Source organism: Halichoerus grypus, chromosome 9, assembly GCF_964656455.1.
Source record: "Halichoerus grypus chromosome 9, mHalGry1.hap1.1, whole genome shotgun sequence".
Classification (NCBI taxonomy): domain Eukaryota; kingdom Metazoa; phylum Chordata; class Mammalia; order Carnivora; family Phocidae; genus Halichoerus; species Halichoerus grypus.
Genome location: NC_135720.1, coordinates 67,978,847 through 68,000,102, shown reverse-complemented (window position 1 = coordinate 68,000,102; position 21,256 = coordinate 67,978,847). Strand labels below are relative to the sequence as shown.

General features: G+C 35.0%; 1 protein-coding gene and 1 long non-coding RNA gene across 3 annotated transcripts in view; both read right to left on the bottom strand.

Moving 5' to 3' along the window:
- Positions 1-617: 617 nt before the first annotated feature.
- On the bottom strand, positions 618-7,500 carry LOC144379063 (uncharacterized). Its single transcript, XR_013441181.1, has 2 exons — positions 7,353-7,500; positions 618-7,301 (listed from the first exon to the last, which is right to left on the bottom strand). It is a non-coding gene; the product is annotated as an uncharacterized LOC144379063 (long non-coding RNA).
- A 1,327-nt stretch (positions 7,501-8,827) lies between these two features.
- Positions 8,828-21,256, bottom strand: part of MAP3K7 (mitogen-activated protein kinase kinase kinase 7) — a 71,780-nt gene continuing 59,351 nt past the window's right edge. For both annotated transcript variants that reach the window (XM_036114315.2, XM_036114327.2), the window contains 4 exons: positions 18,458-18,563; positions 15,025-15,086; positions 14,019-14,134; positions 8,828-11,919 (listed from right to left, as the gene is read on the bottom strand). In XM_036114315.2, the coding sequence (XP_035970208.1) occupies positions 11,739-11,919; positions 14,019-14,134; positions 15,025-15,086; positions 18,458-18,563 (465 nt within the window). In that variant the 3' untranslated portion in view covers positions 8,828-11,738. The remainder of the gene's footprint in view (positions 11,920-14,018; positions 14,135-15,024; positions 15,087-18,457; positions 18,564-21,256) is intronic.

Here is a 21,256-nt window from a genome sequence, read left to right as displayed (position 1 = left end):
GTAACGTAACAGTGCAACATTACACTGTATGTTAATTACACTTGAATAAAGAATATTAAACAATTTCGTAGGAAAAAACAAAAAGCTTTTTCTCTTTGACAAATATGATTAAGAAAATGAAAAAGGCAAGCCACAGACTGGGACAAAACATTCACAGCACAAATATCAGACAAAAAACTGTAACAAAAGTATATAGAAATCTTACAACTCAGTATTAAGAGAAATAACCCAATTAAAAAATGGACAAAGGATTTTGACACTATACAAAATAAATGATATGAAAGCCGTCTAAGCACATGCCAATATGCTGAAAATCATTAGTTGTCAGGGAAACATTCAAATTAAAACTGCTGTAGGTTACCACTACACACCTATTAGGATGGCTAAAATTAGATTGATCACACCAAATGTTGACAAGGATGTGGAGCAACTGTAATTCTGATACTGCTCTAGTACTGCTGGTGGGAATGTAGAATTATATAGCTGCTCTGGAGAAGTTTGGCAGTTTCTTAACAAGTTAAGTATATACCTACCATAAAACTCAGCTGTTCCACTTCCAAGTATTTACCCCAAAGAAATGAAGACACATGTCTATGTGAAGACTTGCACACAAATGTTCATAGGAGCTTTATTTGTTCAGAGTCAAAAACTGGAAACCCCAAATATCCATCAGTAGTTGAATGCATCACCAAACTTTGCTGCATCTATACAACAACCCTGCTGAAAAATAATAAAGGGACAAACTAGTCATATATGCAGCAACTTAGGTGAATATCAAAATCATTATGCTAAGTAAAAAACCAACCAGAAGAGATTACATTCTATAGGATTAAATTCTAGAAAATGACAAATAATTAGTTATAGAAAGCAGATTAGCGGTTGTCTGGGAAAGGGAGTGGAGGATGGACGCATTATCAAGTGGTACAAGGAAACTTTTGGAATTGGGGAAAGTCTCAGTATCGTGACTGTGGTGGTTTCACAGATGTATACGTCTTGCAAACTTATCAAATTGTACACCCAAGTATGTGCAATTTGCATGAAAATTATACATTAACTGTTGAGCATCTGTTTCCTAAGAACTTTAAAATCACTTTGTCCAGTTCAAAACAAACCTACTCCCAACTCCACTGGGTTTCTGACTGAAATTACATTAAACAAATAATCTATACATATATGTAGCTACATAACAATTTTTTATTTATTTTTTTAAAGATTTTATTTATTTATTTGACAGAGAGAGAGATAGCGAGAGCAGGAACACAAGCAGGGGTAGTGGGAGAGGGAGAAGCAGGCTTCCCGCTGAGCAGGGAGCCCGATATGGGGCTCGATCCCAGGACCCTGGGATTATGACCTGAGCCGAAGGCAGACGCTTAACGACTGAGCCACCCAGGTGCCCCTACATAACAATTTTATGTTGTTTTCTCATTTTGGAAAATGTTAAGTTCATGTCTTGTTTTATATTATTTATTAAGGCTATGGTGTTCATCAGCCCTATTTCCTGTTTAATGTTTTCTTTGGTATTTTATAGTATTATTGCCATTTCAGTTGGAGTAAAAAAAAATCTAATTTCTACTTCTGATTGTTTATAGAGAAAAAACTAATTTTGATACATATCACATATAGTCACTCTAGCAAATTCCCTAATTTTTAGAATTTAAGTAGTCTTGTGGGCTTTCGATATAATTTTACATTCTGCAAGTAAAGATAATCTTGTTTCTTTATTTCCAGTGTTTATATTCATTATTGTTTTGGGGTCTTTTCATCAGCTAGAACTTAAAAAAAGTGTTGAATGACAGTGCACCTTTGCTGTCAGATTTTAATTAAAATGTTTCAGATTTAGTGAAAATGATAGTCATTTAACTATTTAATATGCTGTTGGTTTAAATGTGTTATCTTTATCAAGTTTGGGAAATTCCATTTTAATCCTTCTTTTATTTGTAAATATTATCAAATGTCCTTTAGGCATCTATTGATAGAACTGTACAGTTGAATTATACTGATTTTTTTAAAATGTTGCATTTTTGTTATAAACACTACTTCATGTGTCAATCTTTTAATATTTTGAAGCACTCAATTCAGACAGATTTATATTATCAAGTGTAGAACTATATCACACTGTCAACCTTAAAAGTTATTTTACCAGAAAAATGGAGTTGGAAATAGCAGAGGAATTGCAATTCAGAACATGTAAGCTATGGCAAACCACAGCCAAATCAGATCAAAGGAGAGGAACGGTACTTTATTTAGAGAAAAGGAGGAAGTTGGGAGGGGCTATTTTGAACCAGTCTATTGGGGGAAAGTGAGAGCTCAGGGTGGTGAGGGTTTCTCATTGGCTGAATTGTGATATTTTCTTATGGCTGGGCTAGTTGTTGGGCATGGAGAAATTTTTTCTTCCTTCTGCTGGAGTAGTCAAGGAGGTTTCTTCCAATTGGGAATACAAGGTATGTCTCTTCCTTTTGGGGTCTGCACTGGTGATGAGTGAACGAAAACTCCCCCTTCTGGCTTCCTGACTCTATTTTATTTTTATTTTTTTAAGATTTTAAGTAATCTCTACACCCAACATGGGGCTTGAACTCACAACCCTGATATTGAGAGTTGCATGCTCCACTGACTGAGCCTGCCAAGTGCCCCTCCCATTTTAAATGAGGTTTCCTTTATTCAGTTTCATAATACTTTTTAATGGACATATAGTATTACCTGGTGTAGATCTACTATAATTTACTTAACACGGATTAATGGCTATTTAGATTGCTTTTTAAAAACTCAATGCTGGGCTGCCTGGGTGACTCAGTCGGTTGAGTGTCTGACTTGGTTTTGGCTCTGGTCATGATCTTGGGGTCCCGGGACTGAGCCCTGCATCAAGCCCCACATTGGGCTCTGCCCTCAGCTTGGAGTCTGCTTGTCCCTCTCCCTCTGCTGCTCCCTTTGCTCTCTCTCAAATAAAATCTTAAAAACAACTCAATGCTGTGATAAACATTAATTGTGTAGCAGTATACCTGTAAAATGATTTCTGATTTCACCTTTACTTTTTTTTTTAAAGATTTTATTTATTTATTTGACAGAGAGAGAGCGTAAGTAGGCAGAGCAGCAGGCAGAGCGAGAAGGAGAAGCAGGCTTCCTGCTGAGCAGGGAGCCTGATGCGGGGCTTGATCCCAGGATGCTGGGGTTCTGACCTGAGCTGAAGGCAGATGCTTAACTGAGCTACCCAGGCGCCCATCACCTTTATTTTCTATGCTTCCTCCATAGAGATGGGAGTGGTGGAAAAGACAAAGTTCGTATATTCAAAACTTCTTGAAGTTCTGATGTTCAGGTATCACTCCTTGTATACAAAGGCAGTTTCTCTCCCAGGCTCTACTTACCTGAAGACTGAGTTGCCCTCCTATAGTTTTTGAAGCTCTAGCTCTGCATCTTTCCTAATCTTATCCTTACCTCCATGCTCCTATGTTTTGTGAATCTCAGGGAAATGGTAGATTTTATCTTTCACTGACTCATTCATGATTCTGACTGCAGTTACAATGTGTGGGTGTTTCCCCCCCATACCAAGCCATTCGACACCAGCTGGGTGTCCTATAATTCAACTCCATTCTGACACTGTCTACTCAGATACAGTAAGTATGAGATTCCACAGGTTAAGGGTTCAGTCCTACAAGACTACCTCCTGCCCCCATTTCAGGCGCCAATTCCAAGTCCAAGTTGTCATCTGTTGTTCTGACCTGACTGGCTATATAAATCAGAGGTCTCAACAATCTCTTCCTTGGATTTGATTAATTTGCTGGAGTGGCTCATAGAACTTGGGAGAAACATTTTACTTACTAGATCACCAGTTTGTTATAAAAGAATATAACCCAGGAACAGCTGAATGGAACAGATGCACAGGGCAAGGTATCTGGAAAAGGCGCAGAGTTTCCATGCCTTCCGTGTGCATCACTCTTCTCCAATCTTCGTGTGTTTACCAACCCAGGAGCAACCTGAATCCTGTTCTTTTGGGGTTTTTATGGGAGCTCCATTACACAGGCATTACCAATTAAAATACTGGCCTTTGGTGACTGAATTCCATCTCCAGCCCTCCTTTCCCCCCCGAAGTGGGGGGCGGGGGGATGAAAGAAAGTTACCACCTTCTAACCAGGTCGTTGGCCCCCCTGGCAACGAACTTCCATCCCTACCACCTAGGGGCTTTCCAAAAAATCACCTCATTAACAAAGCAAGACATCTTTATTGTTCTCACCACCTAAGAAATTCCAGCTGTGTGCCAGAACAGGAAGAGAGAATATAGATTTATTATACATCACAATATCATATTCTTTCTCTTAGCTTTCACAACACTAGATGGGTTAGAATCTAGAAAATTTACAATGGCAACACTCCTTCTATCTGCTCTATGGTGTAGGTAATTCTACAATCTGCCAGTGTAACAGAATCACTTCAGGAACTGGAAAAAAAAGTTTATATCCCTGAATAATAGCCTGTCATTGTTAAGCAGAATTTCAGAGGCTGGGGTCCCTAGAATGTGTATTAATAAGAAAACAATTTAAAGCCATTCAAGTTCTGACTTATTTTTTTTACTCCTCTTATTGAGACTGTGCTTCATCCTCACCAAAATCCATAGGCGAACCTTTGGAATCCCCACCCTTTGGGTCCACCCCTACCTGCAAGGATCCAGGTTGGGGCCAGTAGCAGAAAGGAAGTTCCTGCCCCTGTGGGATTCATGCAAGGGCTCCAATGGTTGTGCCCATGGCAAAAGGCCCTGAGTTCCTGCCGAAGAAACATGGTTAGAGTGATGTGTAAGGTGGTGTCCTCGTTTTAATTTTTACTGTGCAGAAAACAGTAAAAAGGTAAAGAACTTTTAAAAGGGAAAAATTACTACAATGTCAATATCTGAAGACAACAACCACATCACTTTTGTTTTCTCTCACAGTCTTTGTTGGAACTATTCCATTCAATGACATTATTTCATATCCATTAAAGATCAAATCGACTTTTATAAAATAATGCTTAGGAACCTAGTTCTCCTCCCCTTTATTAAGTCTATCAGAAAATGTATTCTAAATTCTAAACTAATAAAAAGGAGATTTTTGTAAGCCTTGAAGCTAAGAAGAACTGGGTTTGAACTGCTGTCCATTTTACTAGTGCTCTAACTTCACATTTTGAAGTTTTATTTTTCTAAGCTGCACCAATTACAAATACAGGGAAATCTTTAAGCACACCATACTGATTGGATTTTGACACTACTGTGCATTCTTGTGAGGGGCCAGCTTTGCCTACTTCCCATATTACAGAGAGAGGGGAGGACAGAGGACGTAGAGGCGGCCGTGGTCTAGTTTCCTTATGAGGGTGTGGTGAAGGCTACTTGTCCTCTAAATCTTTTTGATCCTTCATTTGTAACCGAATTCCTACCTTCTAGTTATGTATATGGCTGTCCATTTATACAGACATTCGCAGCCTCCTTGCAGGTAGGGTAAATGCATGTGCCGAAGTTCTGGCAAATGGATGGGAGCGTGAGTGACTGCACCTTCGCTGCTCTTGCCCTTTCCCTCTCCTCTTTGGCTATGAGGCAAATGAGCAAAGCTACTATATTACTTTAAACTTTTTCTGTGAGAAAGAAGAAACTGTTATCTTGTTTAAGCTATTATTCTGGGCAGCAGCCAAACTTATGTCCTTATGAATCACAGGGTACATGGAGCACAGAGACTAGAGACTTTTCTGATATGGCTGCAAAAGAAAGTAAAAAGGGAAGAAATACTCAGCTTAGGCCAAGGAACTTTGTACCACTTCCTAAAGTCTCCTGTACATAAAATGTGGAATCATGAATGGGAAGACAGAATTATGTAGTCAGACATGAGTTTTAGTATGAATTTTTAAGACTATTGTGAGGCAATGTACTAATATATAATAGCCCAAATGTACTGAAATAGATTGTAAGCATATAGATTATCAATTTCATATGCAGCTTAGAGAATAAAGACATGTTTCCAATCCTCAAAGAAACAGTATCTGTTAAAAGGTCTCATGGAAGAAACAAGAGCGGTATCGATTTTTGCAAGTAATATGCTCATGACATTTTAGATGGATATTAGGTAGTATCTTTGTAGGAAATGGATTAAAAGTCAAAAAGGTGTGTGAGGTAATATCACCATTTCTTCTTCAACCATAAAAAAAGTTACACCCATTTTCAGGTTTCTTCAGGCTCTAATTTGAATTTAGTAAATTTATCAATCAATGATTAATGCAGTTTTTCCTATAATAACTAAAGAAGAGGTATCCACAAGGAGAAACAAAAAACAAGTCTGAGGAGTTAACTGCATTTTGTACATTACTTTTGTTTTTCAGAAGATAAATATCCAGCATTTGCTCAGTGATTTCTGGTGTATTCAAAGCAATTATCCTGATGTCATATGGCATCTATAAGAGATCACTGACCACTAAACTACAGGATAAAAAATGCATTTCATTACTTGGAAATATAAAAGCACCATGGAGGTGCCTGGGTGGCTCAGATGGTTAAGCGTCTGCCTTCCCCACCTCGGGCTCCTTGCTCAGCGGGGAGTCCGCTTCCCCTTCTCCTTCTGCCCCTCCTCACCTCGCCCTCCCTCTTATGCACTCTCTCTCTCAAATAAATAAAACCTTTAAAAAAGCACCAGGAAACTCAGACAAAGTTAAACAAGCATTTGATTCTCAAAGACTTCACTGAGAACTGACATGAAGCGCAGTTCATTTCACAAACTCAGTTTTGGTGGGACCTCATGGCAGTAGGGATGAGAAACTCTGAGAGCAGTTACTAATTACTGATAGAAAAGGAACACAGGCCCTGGCAGTAAGCAGTACATGAGCTACCAGTGTAATCTTACTTATTTCCATGGGCACCTCTATAGCAGACAGGACCACCGACAGCATCGGTAGGAGATATCCATATCAAATACTATATACAGAAGACTGTTTGGTTACTTAACATATAGTTTCCCAGGTTTCTGAGCAAGCAAAACAGCAGCCGCAATCGAAATGAAAATGAAAAGTAGAACTTTTAAAAATTTACACTGATCAACCGTATTTGCTGAAAACTACCATGAACCTACCATGAACCTACCACGGTCCACGTCCATGTTGCATTTCTAACACCTAAATGCAGAGAGGAACAGGCTTACTTTAACAAACAACCTAAGGGATTTTGTAAGCAAAGTATTAGGGTTCTGTAAAAATGTAAAAATTAAGTGATCTTAAGTGTTTCAGAAGATGACACGACACAAGCTGGCCACAATGGATGCATCGATTGCCTCTTCAAACCCATTTTCTCTTGAACACTGATACTGAAAGATTCTCAAGTATTAAAAAAATAACTTTTTTATTAAAAAAATAACTTTTTTAATTCTCAAGTATCACTAGGAATGGTTTAATTAAAATTCCTGTCAAAGGAATTAAAACAACTATTCAAGAGGGAGAAAAAAAGCTTAAAAATAAAAGTACATACTGAATGATTTCATTGTTTAAAACTGTAGAACATGCAAACAAATTTTTATTGTTAGAAAGCACTGTTGTCTGGGGCATGGAGTAAAGGGAGGGAAGGACTGCAAAGGAGCATAGGGGACCTTGGGGAGGGGGGAAGGAAATGTTCAGTATGTATTTTGCTTGTTGGATGGCTTCCCGAGTGTAAGAGCATGTCAAAACTCAATAAACTGCATTAAACATCATTAAATGGATGCAGTTTCTTGTATAAAAATTGTATCCCAATTAAAAACAAAACAAAACAAAACAAAAAGGTAAAAACAAAAATATTAAGAACAAACCAAAAATGAAAAAGCCTGGAGTAAGCCTTTCCTGAGAGTGGGGAACAAGTCTTCTTTCTAGGCCAAGCCTCACAATATCATTATTTGTATTTCCATTTTTAGCATGTTTTTCAGCTGAGGGGAGTAGAAGGGTGAAGAAGACACCCCACTCATTGAATAAATGGATGTGAAAGCTGAAGCACTCAGCAAGTTTTAAATTACAGTATGGCAGAGTGGTTTAGAGCACAGACTTGGGTTTAGAAGACATGAGTGGGTCTCAGTGTTGGCTTTGTTGTGATCTATAGAGTGGTCACAAAGCCTCTGTGCCTGCAAGTGACCTCATATCTTCCCCCCATCATTTGCATTTCTCATGCTCCTCTTCACATCATGGGCTGATAGTGGCCACAGAGTCCCCTTGCATGAGATTCTGCCTAAAACAGATGATGGGGGAAAAGCAGACTCAGGAAAAAGTCTTAACCTTTAGGAGCCTAATTTTCCATCTGTGAAATGCGAATACGAGCTAACTACCATGTGACTAAAGAGAACATGTAACTTGGCATTAGCCACAGAATCTTCACTTATAGTAATAGGTGCTCAATAAATATTTGTTAAAGGCATGAGTGAATGATGAATGGGCTGATTTACTAAAGTGAAGGTCGAGTTTGTGAGTGTATGTGTGTGTGCATATGTGATGGTTGGGAGGCTAGGAGGTTGATAAAGGAATGAAATACTTAACGTAATGTAGATATATTACAGGAAATCAGTTTTCTAATGAGAAGAATCACTCAGTAATGTATATACCATGTTGTACTTCATATAAATCATTATTTAATGAAACTGTGAAGAGTACCCATTTAACAAAAAAATGTGAATTGTTATAGATGGATATGTTAATTGGCCTGTCACTTAGCCTCTCAAAAATCATGATTACGTTACAACTGTGTTGAGTATTTTAAGAATACTCACTTTTCAGTTTTTATTTGATTTTGTGTAAGGTAAACACACTGCTACAGCTGAATACCTCATAGCTCATTTGCTGATATAAATCATTAACCATTTTTATAAACAAGTTTAGAATAACAATCTGAATTTTATTACAAACAAAAATAAATCTAAAAAGCTTCCTTCAAGTATACAGTATGCACAAGGATTTCTGCATTACATTGTTTTACATAAAATGTTCCGAATGACAGAAGTAGAACTTCCTACCATTTGAAGAGAGGAGCTGACTGCTGAAAACCACACACTTACAGAAAGAAAAGTGTTTCACAGGCAAGGCCTGTGATATCTGGCTACAAGCAGGAGCTGAAACTAGGAACACGGAAGAAACTTGGGAGGAAAAAACACATATTAAATACTCTAAAATGGTTGAGTAAAAGAGTCAAACATTTGTAAACAACTTTTAAGCAAATCTCTTCAATAGGTGGTGTTGCTATAAAGTAATGTTAAATGATTTTCATTTGACTCAAAAAAAGTTATTTTTTAATGCTAAGGAGTGTCTCTCTCTAGACTTTGTTATCTTCCCCTTGAGGAAAAAATGAAATGTAATTAGGGATTGTTTGTGAATTTCTTACATGAGGGCCTTTAATCCACTTGCTTGTCTGGTTCACCATTTCTACCCAAAAATGAGGGTTAGAATAAAAAGTAAAACTTTTTTACAAATAAAAAATTTGGCTCCTTGTTAAAATCTGTTTGAAGGTTTGATGGGTGAGGATGCTGGATAAAACTGGCTGTGGATTTTAATTATCCCTGCTGCCCTTTTCTCCCATTAAGGATAATCAGGACTTAAAAACTATGAGCTTTGCAACACAACTACTTTAAAACCAGGTAGGCTGAAGTACACTCAGTGTCTAGGACACAGTATGAGAATCCCCAGGAACTTACTGTAAACAAACAAGCAAGTGCTCAACAGCCTTTTTTTGCACTTGGCACCATGACTTAACACTACTATTTTCTTCCATTTTCCTACTGGAGATTTTTATGAAGTGATTACATGTAATAATATTTTCCCTTTAAGTATGTAATACATAGCAAAAACACATTAATGACTAGGAATAAAATCTGAAATCTATAATGCTAAATCCTAATGGAAAGGTCGAGCATTAGCATCCACACTTGAATATCTCATGCTCTGAGATAATCAGAAAAGTCTATGAACGCTGACTAGGTCCCTTTTGGTGGAGTGACACATACATATCACAAGCAGCAATGTTATGAATGAGTTATACCTTTCCTTAGTCTACAGTTATTTTTTATGCCAATTTTATTTTACTACTGATGTGTTGAGACCAGTATACTTTCAATTATGTAATCAAATTATTTGGGAATGATAGCCCTTCTTTTATTTAAATAAAGTAATGGTAGACATTTATTTACTGAAAACTTTCTAATAATAGATTCTGAGGAAGCTAAAAATGACACAGTTTAGTACAAACTGTCTTTTACCTTTATTGCTTGTATACACAGGAATACATTATAAAACTCAGTGGGAGGAGGAAAAAAATAACAGAAGAAAAAGTTACCTGCTTTAGCATTTTTAAGAATAGTTTTGATAACTTCTTAGATCAACTTGCTTATCTGAAACAGAGCAAAACTACAATACAATCATGATATAATTCTAATAATCACAGCAATTATGCTTTCATTTTTAATTTTCTCTTCATAAAACATTAATGCTATAAAAAATGAGGTTGATGACATCCTTGTTTAAAAGACACCTTGTACTGGTATCAAAATGTGATTTATTTTAATACCAACTGAAAAAATAGAGCTTATATAGTCTATTATTTCAATGAAGTTTTTTTATTACTTTTATTTTCAAAGTAAGTTGGTAGCAAAGTTATTGTTAACAATATAAATTTTCTCTTTATAAGTGTCGAAATTCCCTTGAAAGTGTTGAAAGGCAGCAGGCATTCTAGGATGGGCTTGCAAGGAAAATCAATTTTCCAATGTTGATAAATAGTATACTTGAAGAATTTATATTTACTTTTTTAATTTCCTTACTAACTTCTCCTGATTTGCCAGGTTTTTTACTCTTTTGGTATCATAAAAGAAATCTAAGCCCAAGCCTTTTAGCTGGAGCAATTATTTCCATTTTCCATTATTTCTCTTTAGTTTTTCAAATATACACTAAAACAATCCAATAATCATTGCAGGAAGGAATGATCATTTAAGCTGGATCGTGTTCATTTACCTTTTAATTTCATTTAAGAGAGAATAATATTAGAGTGATAAAATCTTTACAGTTTCAACACACATACACGCAATCACAAAATTAAAAATCTTTTTATCTTAAAAAAAAGGGTTCCATTTTGTTCAGTGTATCATAGTCAAATTTTAGTCCAATGAAATATGCTTTTATTAAATACAGCAGCCGCCACTTACCTTTCAATATTTTATGGATGGAACTAAGTTCAGTACTGATTGAAGGATGCTGGCATCAGAGCCCTCACCTGCAACTATCCCTAAATGTTCTGCATTTCTATTAATGTACCACTGATTATTCTAGATTTATAATACCCTGTCTTTAACTTGGTATATACCATCTTTTGGAAAAAAAAATTGTTTTTTGAGATGAGATACAAGAACAAAATCATTCTTGAGGTTCCACCTCGAAAAAAAGACGATGTTTGCACATAGCAGCTAGTTTGATACCCCCTGTTTTTGTTAGGCCAGCCTTCACACAATGAGCATGCATATACAGCCATGGTTCACTGCATCTGTTCTGAAGTTGAGAACTGCTGCTTATTCAAGTCACAGATGCCCCCATGTTATGCAAGGAGACAGTTGAATTGCATGTCCACCATGAGAAAAAGAAAATAAACGATGAAACAAAATGCAGCAAATATAGGCAGTTGGCATTCAGAACACGCCCAAAAGCTAACACTCATGAATTGTCATTATAAGGGCTTTTGTTTGCTTAAAAAAAAAAAAAAAAAAAGTCTTTCTTTGCATATTTTAAAATTTAAAGGTCCCAGAGAATCATGAAGTGCCTTGTCGTTTTTGCTGCTGACTTCTGATGACCTCTAGTTGTTTTTTGCATTGCTGGTAATAAGTAGAAAGACTTTTGTTTTCATCTAAAAGCTTTTTATGTTCCTGTACCAGACGAGATGTATTTTGCTGGTCCTTTTCATCCTGGTCCAGTTCTGCAACTAGTTCTTGCCTAAAAACAAATACCACATAATAAAATATTGTACATGATAGAAAAATTCATACCTTAGTAACTGATGAGCTCAACTTATTAGGACTTTTATTCTGGGTTGATCATTATGCATCTTACATACACTACTCAAACACACTTGTAGGCTAGAATGGAAACTATCACTCACTCTTCTGTGTACCCATACAAACACCAAAATCTTTTTCTAAGTAACTGTACTTAGACAATTAGTGAATGCAGATAAAATGGTATAATAAAAGTTTCAAAACATTTTATTTGGTATCCCTTTTGTGCAGGAAGAAGAAAAAAGGCTGGGGAAGGGCTCTGACCACAGGAAAATAACATGATGTTTTATCATTCATTCACATTCCACTTTTAACTCTTGAACTTTTTATTCATGTTTTGAAGTCACAGTCTTCTTTAACTACAGTGCAAAGTGGGGGCTTCATAAAACATGTGCAAGCTAATTAAAATAGATGCTATCAACTTAAATCTATTTCCTATTTTAAAAGTGAGAACAATACAAAGTACCACTTTCAAATGAGTTATTCACTTTTCTGAACATTTTCAAGAAAGACCATTAGAGACTTTTATAGCCTGATAAACTTTGGGAGATGTTCAATACTTACTCCTAAAGTGAAGTTACTGGATATAACTGAATAATTAATGAAAAGCCTCTACATGATTTTCTCATATTTCTCATTTAAAGTATTTAAAATTGAATAAAACTGTCACAGTTATCACATTTCCTCAATCCATCATTTATTTTTTCCAGCAAAGAACTCCTCTTTCAAATGAACAAATATGAAAAAAGTACAGATTAAATATGTGAAAGAAAGAGGTGTTTTGTTTTTTTTTTTTAACATAAAGTGTCAACAGTTCCACAATTAGCTTCACAATTTGCAGACTCTAATATTTATTTCCTATATAGCCTTTAAAGTACTGAGTTGAAATCACTTTAACAGTAAACTGTTAAGGAGCTTTTTTTTTTTTTTTAAGTACAAACAAACAAAACTTCCCACAAATTACTTCAGGAAGCAAGAAATTTTCATTTATTTAGATTAAAATTAACAGAGAGAATCCTATTACCATATACACATATAGTTGCCATGATTTTGTCCTATAGCACTTCATTTCAGTTACCACAATAATTCAGCTTCAGAGGTATAAAATTTCATGACGATCATGCTTAAGAAAACTGAAGTTTTTGCTCTGTTTTTTAAGTATTTCAAATAAAGGAGCATGAAAATTGGCTTTCTTAAAAAAGGGAGGAGGAAGGCAGCCTCTTTATAACTCTCAGAAAAACACATGTGAGTATAAAACTCCCCAGAAAAACACTCACAGGTATAAAATAAAGTAATTCTACTCTCCTAAACATATACCTAGAAAAAATATATCTATAAAATACTTTTAAGATAAAGCACAGCTGAATATTAGTAAATCAAATTATTTTGTCTATGTCCAAGGAAATAATAAATCTTTATAACTATAAATCTAAACAGCTTTTAGCTTTAAAATTCTTAGAACATAAAACATGTTTATATAACACAGTTTATTTTCCTTAATTGTAATATATGTAGTCAAAGGGTTGAGTTTTACATGAAAAATAGCCAAAAGTTGCTTCAAACTTAAAGATGAATACACATAAAACCTCCAACTTGGAAATATAGCTGACCCTGGAACAACATGGGTCTGAACTACATGGATCCACTTATACAGGGATTTTTGTACAGTACTGTAAATGTATTTTCTTTTCCTTAGGATTTCCTTAATAAAACTTTTTCTCTAGCTTACTTTATTCTAAGAATACAGTACATAATACATATAACATATAAAATATGTGTTAACTGACTGTTTATGTTATTGGTAAGAATTCTGGTCAACAGTAGGCCATTAGCATTTTTGGGGAGTCAAAAGTTACATCTGGGTTTTTGAATGAGTGGGGGTTCAGCACCCCAACCCCCAAGCTGTTCAAGGGTCAACTGTATGCTTAACGATTAGTTCTAAAAATTACAAAGTTTTCATGTCTCCCAACAATATTTCACCTTAACATATTTTAAACTCAAAATACTAATGTCTTTTATTCATAAAAGATAACTTACTTTCTCTGTAATAACAATGCAATTTCTGTTTGAACTTTCATATATTCTTGTGCCATTTTACAATGCTGTTCAAACACTGCCATAGATTCTTTGGAGTTTGGGCACGGTGCTAGAGGCTGAAAATAAATCAGGACTGTTAACACATAATTAAATCAAATCTTAATATCAAGCTGAGAGTTAAGACAGTGACTGTGATATGTTTTTATAGCACTAAAGCAATGGTCTTTTAAAAATAAGTGTTAAACCATGGCCTAGAAAATTTCAGTGTCCTTTTGTCAGAGTTAACTCAGAGCTTAAATTCACCTTGCTGTTTTAACACTTTTGCTATTACAGAGAATCATGACCAGAGTATCACTGGCCTCTGGCTTTACATTTCAGGTTGTCAAACCATATTATACAAAAAGAAGTTTATGGCTCTCATACTCATGAGGAGACACTGAAGTGTATTACTTATATTTTCAGTCACTATGAACATTACAGTTATCATGAAATCTATTAAGTAGAAATGAGCTCACGTAAATTTTATACTATAGCACTAAAATTAAAGAGCAGAAATACTATTCTTGGCATTCCTTTTTTTTTTTTTTTTTGAGAGAGAGAGTGAGAGAGAGAATCTCAAGCAGGCTCCACACCCAGTGGAAAGCCCGATGTGGGGCTTGATCTCATGACCCTCAGATCATGACCTGAGCCAAAATCAAGAGTCGGACGCTTAACCGACTGAGCCACCCAGGTGCCTCCCTCACCCATTCTTGGCATTCTTAAACAAAGATATGAAAGTATTTTAAGACAACTGTTAAGAACATATGATTTTACCAATTTTAGATTTGATTAACTTAGCTGAACGAATCATTTTAACTTGATTTTAGAAAGTTTAAGGAGGCCAACTAAAAGCATAAGTAAATGAATATATGATGACAGATATGAACATAACTGTCTGCTTTCTAGATTATTCTCTAAACTTTTTCTAAGGAAAAAGTAAACATTCACGGAGAAAGTACTCTTTTACCTGTAGTTGGTGATCCAGTGTAAGATAAGCCATTGGGATAGAGTTATCTGATCCATTGGTATCTGGAATTCAAGTATGTATTTTATTTTCTATCATAAATAATTACAAGCAAAAAGCAAGAAAGCATGCATGAATATTGGCATTTTTTTCCTAAAGTAAATAATACATTAAAATTATTGCTATTGGTAATGAAGAAAGTCTATTTCTGAATTCTAAAGGTAAAAAGAGAATATCCAATCACCAGATAATCAGAATGCAACCATACTCTCGTACATTAAAGGGTATAAGCCCTTGTTCAATTAAAAACAAAAACATCTACCACTGAGACTAATACTACATTATATGTTAACCAACTTGAATTTAAATAAAATCCTGAAAGAAAACAAAACCCAAAACAGTGGTATGGGACCTTTGTACTTCAAATTCAGTCTTCACTGACCCTACCTATTCAAACCTCCTATCTCTTTCTTTCCTTGATCATGTTGTTTACTATAATGCTGTGTCAATTTCCTGAACATTAGTGTTCTTTAATGAAAAAAAAAAGGGGGGGGGGGGAGAGACACATTCTCTTCCAGTGGATTATCTTCAATTTATATATAGATTCTAGTGTGAACCCCTTCCCACCTCTCCTAATGAGAATCACTGCAGAAAATGAAAGATGCTTTTGAGGGGAGTATACTGAACACAGGTGTAATGAAGAGTATGGAAACTGTAGCGCAATGTCATGTGTGGAACAGTTAAATGGGTTAAATCAACCAACCAGTCGATTTTACCAAAGTATTTGAACAGACAGCTTTTGCTTGTATTTCAAAAGAGATAAACTGACATAACAACTTGCATGAGTCACATGGGATTAACATTTATGCCTCCTGACTTTATAGGAAAAATTAAGTATCTTGAACTCTTTCAACATTTTTCTTATTACTCTTTCTTAAATCTCTCACACTTGATAGATCTTATTAAATAAACACCCTGTATCTGATATGTATTTTATTTTTATTTATTTATTTTTTTTAAGATTTCATTTATTTATTTGAGAGAGAGAAAGAGTAAGTGAGAGAGCGCACACAACCAGGGGGAGTGGGAGAGGGAGAAGCAGGCTTCCTGCAGAGCAGGGAGCCCAATGCCGGGCTCGATCCTGGCATCATGATCTGAGCTAAAGGCAGATGCTTAACCGACTGAGCCACCCAGGTGCCCCTCTGATATGTATTTTAAAATTAAGTATATCAGTGTTTCACAGTATTCAGGGAATGGAAAAAAAAATCCAAGGATTGTTCTATTAACTATTAAAACACTCAGCTATGCACTGCAAATTTAGCAGTTTCTTAAATTTATTACATAAAGCATGATGAGTTTATTTTTATTTTTAATGTGTCAGTATTATGACTCTAATAAGACTGTAAGCAGTGGGCCATGTCTTATACTTCTATCTTTGCAAATAAGAAAAACTCTTTGGTGGGTTTTTCCCTCTCTGTGGCTCCCTCTACTATGTCTAGTCATCCCTCTCACTAACTGCTTTTGGGTATGTATGTCTTTCTTTATCCACAGTATATTATAAATAGAAATCCAAGAACACTCATTATATGCTATGATTATTAAATTGATACGCTTTTTATTTTTCTCTGAAAATGCATAGAAATTCCTCCTCTTTTAAAATAAAACTACCTAATTAATTAGGTTATTTAAACTTATGTATGCACTTCTAATTTTTTCCTGATTCAGGGGGCCTTCAAAGAAAAAGGCTTTACCAATATCTCTTCCCTGTAATTTATTGTATTAGCTTGAGTATCAGTACTTTTCTTAGAAACAGTACAAAGCTGAACTTCATTAAATATAAGCTTAAACCTGTCTCAACTTCTAAAACTATATTCAAAATTATCTAAAAATGATAACCACATACTTGCCATATTTTAAGGCAAAGGCAAAATTCAGTTGAATTTTGGACCTAGGCATGATTTCCAGCTATTGGTATTTTAGGTCCCAGAAAATAAAAAAATGAGATTGGGGTTGAAAGGCTGGAAGAACACATGAAGTCGAAAAAAAAAGCAGTTAAGTGAGAAGGACATAAGAGAATTTTTATTTTACTTTCACGAATTCACAATTATGTTGACTGGCATGGCTAGACTAGTTTAGGCTGAAGTCAGGAGGCCCCACCAAGTTGAGCACTAGGTCTCAGCAAATGCTGTAATGTCAGGGCAAGTACTCCCTCACCAGAGGGTTGAAGAACCAAAAAGAGCTAATCTTACCTGAATGTTAATGATCAAATCTGTCAAGAGCATTTCCCTATCTACCTCTGAGGAGAAAGCACATTGTGATGAATTCTGCGTATGTGCTGAGTAGTGTTCTGGACAATCTTAGGTTGGGCTATGCTAGGGGTGAAACTTGGAGGAGTTTTTTGCCACCACTAAATTTAAACTTACTAAAACTAGAGAGTACGCCACTGGCTAAACATAGTTGTATCTTACGTGAAACTGAGAAAAGCTACTCAGTTAATTTTTTAAATTAAATTATGGACTTGACTAAGCCATGCCAGATATCTGTAAATACTTATAAGTAGTGTTTTAGTTTGTAAAGGGAGAAAGCTGACTTTTTAATTTCAATTTAATTGCCACTATTAATAACATAGTTGATCTTAAATAAAATCCCAAATGGTTTAATCTTCCAAGGTCTAAGAGATCATCTTTCCCTGACATATTAACATATAAATAATAAATTTTTACAGAACCATACTGATGAGTATTTATCAGGAAATTCTCTTAATGCTAAGGGAAAGTTAATTCCACTATGGCATGTAATTTCCTGCTTGCCCATAATAAAACTATTCCATCATTAGATTTTAATACTAGTATTTTGACCAGTTAGTCATTCATGTTAGGGAGTTGTAATTTAACAGGCTTTTTAAGGTCTAGTTAACAGAAATTTATGTAACCGAAATGAAGTCTCCCTACCGGTTAAAAATGATTCAAAAAGTTAATGGTCAGAAATTTTTTTTTTCACTGAAGTACATGGTATCTTGTGTCTTTAAAACAAAAGACTGAGATTACGATGATTATTTTTATCATTCTGATTTTAGTTATCTAAAAGATAATGAACTTTACTACTATCATCCGTAGGATGGACCAAAAATAGGAAAATCAGAGACTTAAGTATCAAGAATACAGTATCTTCCTGTCTGTAGTGACCCCAAACCAAACCATCTTCAATACACATGTTTAGTATCTGGGGGGAAAAAATGCAGAAGGCAAGACAATCTATCTCAGTACTCAAAAACTCATCTTTAAGTTTATTGCTAAATATTTGATTTTATTAATATGAAAATCTAAACTACTGTAAAATGCCTTTCTTTATAAAGATCAGAGTCATGACACAAATAAATGAAAACAAATATGATGAATTCAACTTCTTAATTATAGTGAGGAAATACACTGGTCACCTGTGGAATCATCAGGAGTCCATGGATGACTTCGAGCTGGCTTTTCTGAAGTTGGTCCTGAGGTAGTGATCATTCTGACGCTAGGACTGGATGACCTACTGCTTACCTATAGGAAGAAGTGATTGGAGGAACAAAATGTGATTTTTAAAAGTGAAAAAAAAAAAAAGATAAGAGAAAATTTTTATTACAAAGCAAAGGATAGCCTTCCATTTCTATCACTAGAGGTCCTGAAATACTCTTGCAAAAAATAAATAAATCCTCTTAAGATTTTTACACACACAAACAACGTGTGTATACATATATGTATACACACACATATAAAATTTATATGCACTCATGCATAATACCTCTTAAAATTTGATGAGCTTTCAAGAAAGTAAGAGAAATGCTCTGAGACCAGGAATAAAGGATTAAGAGTCCAGTAAGTGCTTAAACTGTTAGCCCTGGGAATTTCAACTGAACACCAATGACTTAGAGCTTTTGTTTTTACTACATTCTGCACTCAGAGGAATAGGCATAAAGTCTTGGGCGTTTGTAGGATGGGAATGAGAGTGGAGAACTGCTGTGCTTAAAGCTAAAACCTAAGAAAGGCTTCAGTCTTGGGGGAAGAGTGAACTAGGAAGAAAGATCTATCCTATAAAAGCAGATAGCAAATAAATTTGTCTGTGTTGGGAGTGGCTCTGGGTGGAGGGGAGAAATGTTATCCACTGTGAATTCATAAAATATTTCCATAATTGCTGGACAATACAACAAATCTTAACCACAACCAATCCCAAGCAGAAAAAATAACAGAAAAACTACAATAATGAATTAAACATGGATCATATTATAGCCAAATTCTAGAAAACAAAGACAAATAGAAGATGGCAGAAAGCAGCCAAAGACAGATTACCCACAAAACCATACCAGTTAGGTTCTCAATAGCAAAAAGGGAGCCAGAAGAAATTGGAATATCTTTAAACTGCTAAAAGAAAATAACTACCATCCTAGAATTGTTTGGCCAACAAAAACGTAAAGAATGAGGTCAAAACAAGGTCAAAATAACAATCTTAGACAAGCAAAAACGGATTCTACCATCCATAAGCTCTTATCATAACAATTTCTGAAGCATGTACTTTAGGGATAAGAAAAAATTTTCCCTGATTGAAGGGCCAAGTTGCAATCAGGAATACTGGTAAACATGAGGATGAATCTATACACAGAAAATATTAAACAATGGAAACATGACTAATTTACAAAACTACCAAGCAAACAAATAAATAAGACAGTATTACAGCCTGAATAACAATAGCATAAGCAAGAGAAGCACTGATTTAAAAATCCTTATATTGTTGAAGATGGGGGTAAAGATATTAACTTTAGGTTGAGTATGAGTGTTAAAATTTCACAGGTAGTTACTAAAAGTAATAATATATATGATTCCCAAATTAGAAAGACAAATAATGGAATGAGAAATATATTTGTTAATTTAAAGGAAGGCAAAAAAGGAGCAAAAAGGGAAATAAGAGAAAACATAAAATAAGAAGGAACACATTTATCAGTAACCATAATATAAATGGATTAAATTCTTCAGTTAAGATATTTAAAAAATCAGACTGTCAGGCTGGATTAAATGCTCTTTTAAGAAACAGACCTAGTTCACAGAGTAAACAGGAAGTTAAAGGATGAAAAAAGATAGTCAGGTAAACCTACCCAAAATAAAGTTATGTAGCTATATTAATATGAGAGAGAATACATTTTCGGGTAAAAAAAAATTACTAGAGAAAGAGATAAAATGATTAGTGAGTCAATTCATTATGTAACAACAATTCAAAATTTATATGCTCTACCTATTACAAGATACACTATATCAATACATAGCTTCCAAACAGATACAGCAATAAAACTGCAAGGAGAAAGGGACATATTCACTACCATAGTGCGGTATTTTAATACTCCTCTGTAAATAATTTATAAAAGCAGACCAAAAAAACAAAATACAACACCAGTAAAACCTGAACTCCGTAAGGAGAAAGCTTGATCTAAACATATCAATGAACCCTATACCTAAAAACTGGAGAATATGCATTCTTTTTAAGCACCATGGAACATTTATGAAAACTGATCATGTATTAGCTATAAGGCAAATCTCAAAAAAGTTAAAAAAAAATTTAGTATTATATAAACCATATATTTTTGTATTGACTCAAAATTAACCTTAAAAGTCTCATATATTTGGGCATTTAAAAACACTTCTAAATAACTCATTGTTCAAAGAAAACAAAGTGGAAATGAGAAAGTATTTGAACTGATTTTTACCATGAAACTCAGTAAAACCTGTGGGATGCAACTACAGAGGCACTTGGAGAAAAAATACTTAATTCCAAGTATTTAGATGAAAAAAATTAGAAGCAGTGACAATTTACAAGATAGGGATTTAACTTATAAAATTAGAAAAGGAACAAAGTCATCAACCTCCCCTCAAAAATAACAAAATAAGAATGAGAAAATACTATAATTTAGTGGTTAGTAAATTAAAAATAAAACAAAAAATTCATAAAGTGAAAGACAAATTCCAAAAAATATATAAATCACTAAAGTTTCTTTTTCTTTTTTTTAAGATTTTATTTCTTTATTTGACAGAGAGAGAGCACAAACAGGGGGAGAGGCAGAGGCAAAGGGAGAAGCAGACTCCCCGCTGAGCAGGGAGCCCGACATGGGGCTCGATCCCAGGACCCTGGAATCATGACCCGAGCCGAAGGCAGCCGCTTAACCGACTGAGCCCCCCAGGCGCCCCTAGATCACTGAAGTTTCTACACA